At 46.0% G+C, this 9,931-nt stretch overlaps 1 protein-coding gene across 2 annotated transcripts; it reads left to right on the top strand.

The window, feature by feature from the left end:
• The first annotated feature begins 1,119 nt into the window (after positions 1–1,119).
• On the top strand, positions 1,120–6,479 carry LOC123041304 (transcription factor BHLH6). Of its 2 annotated transcripts, none has more exons than XM_044463945.1 (5): positions 1,120–1,323; positions 1,441–1,645; positions 1,744–2,013; positions 2,120–2,290; positions 6,292–6,479. In XM_044463945.1, exons 1-5 carry the CDS (start codon positions 1,232–1,234, stop codon positions 6,358–6,360), a joined length of 807 nt encoding a protein of 268 aa, XP_044319880.1. In that variant the 5' UTR covers positions 1,120–1,231; the 3' UTR covers positions 6,361–6,479. The 2 variants fall into 2 exon arrangements, with proteins under 2 accessions (XP_044319880.1, XP_044319878.1); XM_044463943.1 differs by having other exon boundaries at positions 1,423–1,645.
• The last annotated feature ends 3,452 nt before the right edge of the window (positions 6,480–9,931 follow it).

Genomic DNA, 9,931 nt, shown 5'->3' with positions numbered 1-9,931 from the left:
GCCGAATAAAAAGAACACGTACCCCGCCGTTTTCACATTTGAAGAACACCCATCTGGGGTACTTCGGCGTGCCCGAAGTTAGCCGCAGCACTGTCCGCGTGCAGTCGTCGCACTGTATGAGCGGCATCGGCAAGCCGCAAAACCGCTGCGCGAGCGCCGAGCCCGGCGGACGGCCGACCAAATCCACGCCCGCAAACCGGCGACGGCGGCGACAGGACGCACCCGTACCTGCATGCGGCGATGGGACTTTGTCGGGGCTGCACGAGGTGCTCCCCGACCATTCCATCGCTTGGTGCAGCCACCGGCGGCCGGAAAAGCCAAATCCGGCCGCCCGCGACGAAGGGCCGCAGATCTGCAACTTTCCGACCCGCCGACGCAGAAGGGAGGGCGGAGAGCAACCTTGTGCGTGTGGCGGCCTTCGGCGTGATCCCCCGGCTACTTTCGCTGAAATCGTGGGCGGCGGCCCGGCGGCGGAGCGAGGGGGAGAGGGGAGGTGGTAGGTGGGAAAAAGCGTGGGCTGAAATGTCCCCCCCACCAACCGCTCCCGCTATATGAGGGCACCGACCCGGGGGGGGTATCCCGCGTATTCGCGGTTTGAGGTCAAGATTTTGCCGCGCCCCTTAAATTTTTTTACGGACGACCGCGTTTATAAGGTCTGTTCTGGCGGAATTTTAAGCGCCTACCCGCATTTTAGCTGTTATTTTGTGGGTCTTACGAGGTTTGCTAGAGATGCTCTTGTACATGGCGTGACGGAGCACACGCGAGGCGCCAAAGTTGATGGGCCCATACGTTGACATGAAGGGGACAGCAGCGCACAGGCACAGATTCGATCTCGAATGGGACGCAAACCGAGAATGGTAAACCAGCCAATGGCTGTACGGCACGCACGATGTCTAGGCCGAGAAGGCGCCAGGTGACATCAGGTAGGGTTGTCTCGCTCGCACGTCGGCCCCCGCCACCCAGCGACGCAGATCTACCATCGTCCATACGCTGCCACTTGTGCTAACGAATTCACGCTATCCACACGCAGTCACATCCTGATCGCATCCTGCTACTATTCCATGCTTCTGTATAAAGCCTCTGGGTGCTGACTAGCGAGTAGCAAGTGAAGCATCAAGTACCCCTGGCAGAACAAAACCCCTCGCCAAAAACAAGCGTGTGTACAGCACGCGGGGAGAGAGAGAGGCCAACAACCATCTGTGCGAGCAGATCGACTCGTTGTCTCGTTGCAATGGAGGCCGACATGGACATGAGCTTCGATTTCTCTTGGGAGACGCCTAACTTCTTCGAGGCCCAGGTACTGGAGCTCGGCGTCGTCGACAGGTGAGCCTGCACATTCAAGTGCGCCGCTCTGCTTGTTCATGGGGCAATCCATGGCCGGTGATTGTTCCTTCCTTTGGTGCCTACTAACCGTTGGATTAGCCTTGTTGATTGTTCTAGTATGTACTTGCCGGCTGAGGACTCGCTGTCCGGTCTGTACTCGTGCTACGACGACTCGAGCTCGCCGGACGGCGCCAGCTCGTGGTCGATGGCCATGACGAGGGCAACCCGCGCGAGCAAGAACATAATCATGGAGAGGGACCGTCGCAGGAGGCTCAACGAGAAGCTTTACAACCTCCGCGGCGTCGTTCCAAACATCACCAAGGTGAGCCTGCGTGCGCTTCATCAATTTACAGATCACTACAAGAAGAGGACTTATATGTATATACAGTTAATTTGATTGGGTTTGTGCGGCGACGTTAGATGGACAAGGCGTCCATCATCCAGGACGCCATCGCGTACATCGAGGCGCTGCAGGAGCAGGAGCGGCAGCTTCTAGCCGAGATATCCGACCTCGAACCAGACAACTGCACCGCTGCGGTCAAGGCGGAGAACGTCGCCTCCGTCGGGAGCCAGGTGGAGGAAGAAGGCGTGGGCCTGCCACGGCGGAAGAAGATGAGGAGGACTAGCTCCGCCTCCTCCATCAACGACGCCATCACTTCCCCTGCCACGTATGCGGTCGAAATCCTCGAGGTAAATGTCAACCTTCGGGGCAACGTTATGAAACGAGACCATGCAATTGCAATTGCAAAGACGTAGTGCAATCGATGGAATGACTGAGCGGTTACGGTTTGTGCAGCTGGAGGTGACGAATGTAGCGGAGAAGCTGTCGGTGGTGAGCCTGAGGCACGGCAAGCCGCGGGACGCCATGGTCAAGGTGTGCGGGGCGCTGCAGTCGCTCTGTCTCAAGGTCATCACGGCGAGCGTCACCACCGTGGCCGGCAGCATGGTCCACACCATGTTCGTCGAGGTAACCATCCATCGATTCGCTCTCTTTCCCGCCCAATCAGTTGCTCCTCTCGCTCTATCATGATTTCTCCAACGAAAAAGATTTGCTTCCGGTCCGTCCCCTTTGCTTGGAATTCCTTTGATGATATCACCTTTGATGACGTCACACAAATGACGTCATATGTGACGTGGCTCGTTCATAAAAAGCATACGCTGGGTTCCCTTTCTAGATTATTACGAACTGGGTACTACAGCTTTCATTCCATAATGTAGTGTGTTTATGCTTTTTTGAGATTTAAGTTTGATCACAAATTTAATCAACGTGAAAAACTGCAGCGGGAGCAAAATTTATACCGTTGAGAATTTCTTGCAAATACGTATTCAATGATATAATTTTTGCTTCCGTCGCTGTCGCCCATGTTGGTTAATTTGTGGTTAAACTTAAATCATAAAAAATATGGGCATACTAAATTATGAAATGGAGGAAGTACCTCATAAGGAAATTAAGAGGATCGACGTTCTATCAGGCTGGTCGTAATGGTAGTATCATAGCTAGTACTTTATCCGTTTTTAAATATTTGTCTTTCTAGAGATTTCAACAAGTGACTACATACGGAGCAAAATGAATGAATCTACACTTTAAAATGTGTCTATATACATCCGTATGTGGTAGTCCATTTGAAATCCTAAAAAGACAAATATTTAGGAACGGAGGAAGTTTCATGCATGCCAACTAGACTATTTTGCTGAGGTGGCATATAATTAAATGAAAAAGAGAGTGTTGAGTATCATATCATGATACCGTATCATAATAAATGCTATGATACTATGTGTCATGCATGATAATAAATAAGGTTACCTATGATATTACTATATGATACTGTGCATTACGGAGGTAGTATCATACCTTAGTATCATGTGCATGATACTAAGTTATGATACTATCCATTACAAGCAGCCTGATGTAGTGCTACCTCATAAAATGTGCAATGAAAATCCTCCGCAATAATCCTCTGAAGCTACACCACCACTTGTTCCTTCGACATAAAGAAACACACTATTCCTCGAACCTTGGTATGTATATCTGTCCTTGCGTTTTCAATGTGTGGACGGCTCGAGTTGACACACTGTCTCAAAAAACAGAAGTCTCAAATTGCAAGCACAATATGTCGTCACCACTTACTTAGGCTGGTCATAGTGGGGAGTAACTTAGACTAGTGTCATGCGATTAGTGTCATATGCATGACACTAGTCTAAGTTACTACCTTCATAATGCAAAGTAACATGATAGTATTGTCATAGATGACTTCATTTATTAGCTTGTAGACTCATCTTGTCATGGGAAGCGCTATGTTACAGTAACATATTATGTTACCACCTCATATTAAATACTTGCCACATAAGCAAAAAAAAATTGGAATGCGCTATGTTACTAGCTAAGTTACTCTCACTATGACTAGCCTTAGGCATGTGCATACTACTCCTCGAACCTTGGTATGTATTGCTCATCGTCGCGAATGTAACCCTGGTTGCCAGGGTGATTCTGTCACTATTATTCGGCGCCGCCGAACGACGAAGACCCTCTGTAACAATCATCTTCGTATGCACCATCTCCATCATAGTCAAACTCTCCCATCTATGCATTCCTTCGATCATGGTTAATAATACGATCGACTATAAGGAGTTGCCATGTCATCTAGCGCCAAACTCATAGCTGGCATGTACAATAGTAAGTTTGAAAATGTATACTACTTTATTAATAGTTGACCCACATTACATCCTCACAAAGTGTCTTGGGTCTTCTTTGTATGTTTGTGCCACCTTGATGATCAATTGTTTTTCTGAGGGTGAAATTTATTTTCTTAAAATGGAGCATCAGGATGATACAAACACAAAACACACACATCCGATCTTTGCATGGTTAGGATGTACACAACCAACACCCATGCGCGCACACATAAATACATCGACAAATAGTAAAGTCGTATAAGACCAACATTATGCGTAGGCGAGGAAGAAAAGAAAACTCAAAGCGATCAGATTCGCGATCGATAAACTACATCAATGACCATAGCTGCAACGACCATTTCATGACACCACATGAATGACAAGGTTCTTAACAGCAGTGCCTTCAGAAAGGGATCGGCGCTCATGTGCCGCCAACACCAGACCCAACTACCCAAGGCTAGAATATACATTTTCACCCTAAAGAACCAGTCTAATCATATCCGAGCAATGCCTTTAGCAAGGTAAGGACACAAAAATATCGGAATTGCTAGATATAACCAACATGGGTCAGGCCTAGGTTTTCACCTCAGAACTCAAGCCGACGTCACTTATGTGTTGTAGTCATCACTTTTTTGTGATCCTAGCAGCTGCATGCGATGTGGACTGTTGCCGCTACACAACCATCCCTCTGCACCAAGGTATCGTCCATAGTTTGCATCTTCCCGCCAAAGCCAGCCACCGAGTCTGGAGAGAGGAACCTCACAAATACCTTTCGATGGGCACCACATTGCGTCATGAGTCCACCGTTGCACGCCGGTGTGGTTACCATAAGGACCAACAACAATGGCGAAGCACAACACCGCCGACTACCACCTCACTAGAGAGAGCCCTTCACACACCTGTCATCCTAGGGGTCGATATGGCTGGATCCGGAGCATGAATGGCACATCAATATCGCCCGCGTGGAGCGTAGTCGCCACTAGATCAGGAGCGGACATCTGCTAGATCGATGTCGTGCCTCCCGACCTAGGTCGACAAGAACCAAGGCCGCATTGCCAAATAGGGAAGCCGCCACGTGCACTGGGATTGTTGTCGCCACCATAAAATGAGGCTTCCATACTGGAGCTGCCCGCCCAGCACCACTAGGAAGTTGCTGCATCCACGCAACAAAAGCCACAGGGACGACGCGCCCCTCACCAACTTCCTTGAGTCGTCCGACACTTCGCATGTGAGCCCTCTAGTGGCGGCATTGTGTTGGGAAAAGAAAGGAGCACCCTAGCGGTGGCTGTGATGAGTGTTTCCTCATGTCGCAGGAGGCGGCACGGGGGATGCGGGTGTTCCGTTCAGTTCTAGGCTGCCTTCATCAGATCAATAGTTTTTGGTGAGTAAGAGTAGAACTATATCCCGCAAAAAAGAGAGTATAATTCCAGTGTAGCAGCGCACTAGGTAGTAACGCCGCATATTGGGCTTGCAGTGTGACATTAATTCCTCATATCTCTCATGCATGTATGCATACATACAAAATCATGATATCAATAAACCATTTCCCTAAATTGAATTTCAAAAAAATCTTTACCTCTTAAATCATTGACCCGATTAATGATTCGCTTTCACTAGCATTCCGGTGGTGAAATCTTCAAAACTAGATCCCATACCAAGATGTTTCAACATTTTTCTTGCCGGTACTTGCCAGATTAGTGTCACTTAGTTATCTTTATTAGCTACCTTGTTGTCAAATTGAAATTAACTTAGTTTTTAGATTTCGGGAAGTCGATATACAAGTCTAAAAGCTTTTGCTTCATGATGCTTATGTTAGTTCATGCCTCTTACTACTTATTGTTAATCGTTGAATACTCACTCTTTAGCTATGCATAACATTGCAGTGTCCAAAAACGTATGAAAGTATTGCTCGGTAACTATATACAATCATCATGGAAACTGTTCACGGTTAAAGATGGCAACTGGGGTGACATAATCTAACAACTGATGGCAATGAAAAAAATCATTGAAGAATGTCAACATCAGATCTTATTTCGAAGCCCTTGTGGAGACAAACCCAGTGGTGTAGAAGGATCGCTAATCGGATTAGGGATTTGTGAGATAAATCATTATAAAAGTTCAAAAATGCAAGTAGTGTGATAACATCAACTTTAGATGAAAGATTCATGTATGCATGCATGTGCTTTAGTGAAAAATCCCGTTGAAAGGTGTGGTAGCATCAAAAGACACATATGCAGACATTGCTACATATTTTTTCCCTTAATTTTATTGATAAAATTTAGTTCTATTTTTCAGACGGAAGGGGTGGATGGTGCTCAGACAATCAAGGAGATGATAAAGTTTGCACTCCACCATCTCAAATGAGAAGAAGCCCGTCAAAATCCATGAGTTACTGATGATGTTAAAGTGTTGCAAACGATGCACTAATGACTTCTACCTACAGTGTATCATGTTCACCATATCATGACAAGAGAGGCCTATGAATCCACCTCAGTACTACTAATGTCATCATCTAATAACACCACAACAATTGTAGTTATTAATCATAATCACTAGTAAAATGGCACCACATGGGTTAGCCCGGCGTGGCGCCATAGGCTGATTTAGTGGGATTTCTTTTTTTGCGTGGTAATACATGTCTCATTTATATCATAAGGATCATAGTACAAGTCATGTACAAACCGACCTGGCAAAACTGAAAAGACAGCAAAACGCTAGCCTTTGCACAAAGGAACAACAACCAAGAAGTAAAATTACAATCAAGACCGAAGAAACCTTTGAACTTGACACCAACGCCCGTCACAGGCCTTCAGGACCACCATACCATCCACCAAAGGAAACAATGACGGATCACCTTCACACCCGAGCTCGAAGCGGCTCCATCGCTGATATGTAGCTTTGCGGACCTCCAAGGTGGTTCACCAAAAGCGAAACCATTACCGTTGAACGAATCAGACCGGGGCAACACCCCGAACATGCCATCGAACTCCAGATCTGGCATCCCCACATGACTAAGATGCCGGAGGAGAAAACCATACCTACCATCCACGAACCACAAACTCAGAACATGATCCACCATCTTTCAGATGCCGCCGATGCAGACCACAATCTGCATCCGCTCCTGGACTACCTCCAAGCTCCGCATCGGCGCTGGAGCAAAGGCCGTCGCAACAGCGGAGCCCGAGGACACAGGTCCACCACGAGGATGTCGCCGTCGCCACGCAATCCTTACTTGAACAAACTGATTTCCAAATCCATCCCCAAGGACAGGACCGATCGCCTCGTCGGGGTAGGATCTGAAGAAACTTCATTCAACGCCACCATCGTCACCGCCGAAGCAAAAACGATGAACAAACTAAAAACCTAAACTACGAGAGCCTAAAAAACGATCCACATGCGTGGATCCGGCGACCCCCCTCACTACCAACGATCGAAGCCGCCGGCGGAGGGGAGCCGTCTGAGGCCGGCGACAGAAGCGAGTCCTTTGGCGGAAGAAGCTAGATCGTCTTTTTCTTTCTTCAGGAGAAAGAAAAGCGATTTAGTGGGATTTCTGCCATGATCGGCATGGGTGGGCTGTTGTACGGAGTACGTGCAGATTCCTTTTCAATGTTAAAATTCCAAACTAAATATATCGACGGTCCAAATTACAAATTTGTTTCATCATAATGTTTCTCGTGTCGATATCTTTAAATTTAGGTACAATTAAATAGGTTTTGATGAACTATTTTGCATGAGGTATACCTATTATAGTGGTAAAGGACTACTCATGTTAGTTAGTTAGTCAGTATGCGTACATTGTTAGATATTATGGGTCTCGGCCTAGTAAGTCTTGTACATCAGCCCAACAAAATTCTGAAATGACAAAGGCCCATTTAAGTTGCATGGCAAGTGTGTAAGTTTAGTCTTGTACTACTTCTTGAGAAACATTAGCACCGATATATAAGGTTAGGAGATATACTACTCCCCTGTAGCATGAGAAAATAGTGCAACTACGCGCCCGCTCGTTCTCACTCAACCCCCGCCCCCGCCCCCACCCCCACTTCATGCCACACAATGCACACGGGCCATATCATATCTCGTCACGTCACGTGAATCGAGCTTGAGTTTGAGACAATGTTATATGCCATGTTGGAAGAATTATTTTTTTGCTAGCTAGTGCACAGCTAAATCATCTCTGGGTGTGTCTCTCCAAACTTGAGCTTGTTATGTACACCGTTTGCTTAATGTTGAATCTGATGACATGCTTAATGTTGAATCTGATGATATATGTGAATTGAAGTGTATGCATGCTTTGTTGATAATTGCACATGACATATGTATTTTTTCAGAAATAATATGCTTAGTGTAGTAATTTGATGATATATATGCTTAGTGCAGTAGTTTGTTGATATGCTTAGTGTAAAATTTGATGATATGCTTAGTGTTGAATTTGATGATATATGTGAATTTAAGTGTATGCTTTGTTGATAATTGCGCGTGACATGCTCATTTATCATATATGTATTTTTTTTAGAAATTACCTAGGAGGCTAACGGTGAGCTGTGACATCGAGCCGGATGAAGCTGACATTGTTGAACTATGTCTTACCACAAGGGGCTCCATCACCACTCGTGCATACACAGTGGACACGAACGGTCGCACTATCTTAAACACGGCGGGGTGGAACAACTTCCTTGCTGGCAAGAATCTCCGGGTTGGACAACTATCAAAAACACCCCACGTGTTGACTGGAGGATGATAATGATCATCGACCTCATTTAAAAGTATGTGTGTGGTTGGGCCACGCTGTTAAATGAACTGCTTATTAACTATTAGTTAGGTCGTGTTTGTGAGAACATTGTCATTTATTAATTAGCTAGCAAGTATTGTTTGTGAGATTGTCACTTATTAACTAGTATTATTCTATTAACTAGTATTGTTCTATTGTGTAATTTTTTATATGTGCTTAGTTTTAATGTGAAATGCTAAATGTTATATGGTGGGGAAAAATTGACTGCACGAAACGTTTGTGGCGTGCAAAGTACATCACACGTTACTAGGTGAGTGATTATAGTGGTGTCTTTGTCCACATGGCATACCATCAACACGTAGAATCTGACGTGGGGTCCAACCCCACCACTATTTTTTTAACAATGACGCTATATTGATGGCATTGGGTGTCTGTGCCAGCAAGGTGATGAGTCCAAATTACATGATTATTTTGCTAGTATTTTTGTGTGCCTACTCTATGGGCCTTGTGGAATTTTATCGCGTTCGCGCATTTCTTTTTGTCGTTTTTCCTAGGTTACATGTTTTTGGATCAATTTTTTGGAAGAAATCCCAGAAACGGTAGTGAAATCACGCATTTAGTGTGATAATCACCTGCCATAAAAGAGTCAAGCAGGAAGGCCAAAGAATAAATCGCGCCGCGCTTCCAGGGCAAAAGACGGTGTTCCATACGACCGCGCCCGCCCGTATGAGCAGTCGTATGGAGTGCCTACGCCATCGCCGGATCAACTATTTCCATCCCGTGAATTCGGATCGGGGATGGTACGAATATAGAGACCAGAAACTCATCCAAAAGGAGGAACCCTAGCATGCAAAGCAATCTGGAGGGAGGAATCGACAAGGAGGAGGTGGCCGCCTCCACTACCATCACCAGGAAGGCTTCAACATCATCACCACTGTCATCATCATCATCATCCACACCCTATTCATTGTAATCTCAACAACCCTAAAAGGGACAACTTGTGTGTTACATTTGTGATTCATTCATGTTCTCCATCAACCATGTTATGATGTTTCTTGCCTTCATGAGTGAGTAGTTCCCCTGGTTCTCGGGGATATGGATGAACCCTAGTGTTTAATAGATCGTTTGATATTAGGATTTATCCTCTTTGCATGTTTATGTTAGTGATCTTCTTGACATTGGGTGAAGTCGACCATCCAATGTATG

Source organism: Triticum aestivum, chromosome 2B, assembly GCF_018294505.1.
Source record: "Triticum aestivum cultivar Chinese Spring chromosome 2B, IWGSC CS RefSeq v2.1, whole genome shotgun sequence".
NCBI lineage: Eukaryota > Viridiplantae > Streptophyta > Magnoliopsida > Poales > Poaceae > Triticum > Triticum aestivum.
This window is presented reverse-complemented; position numbering and strand designations above follow the sequence as displayed.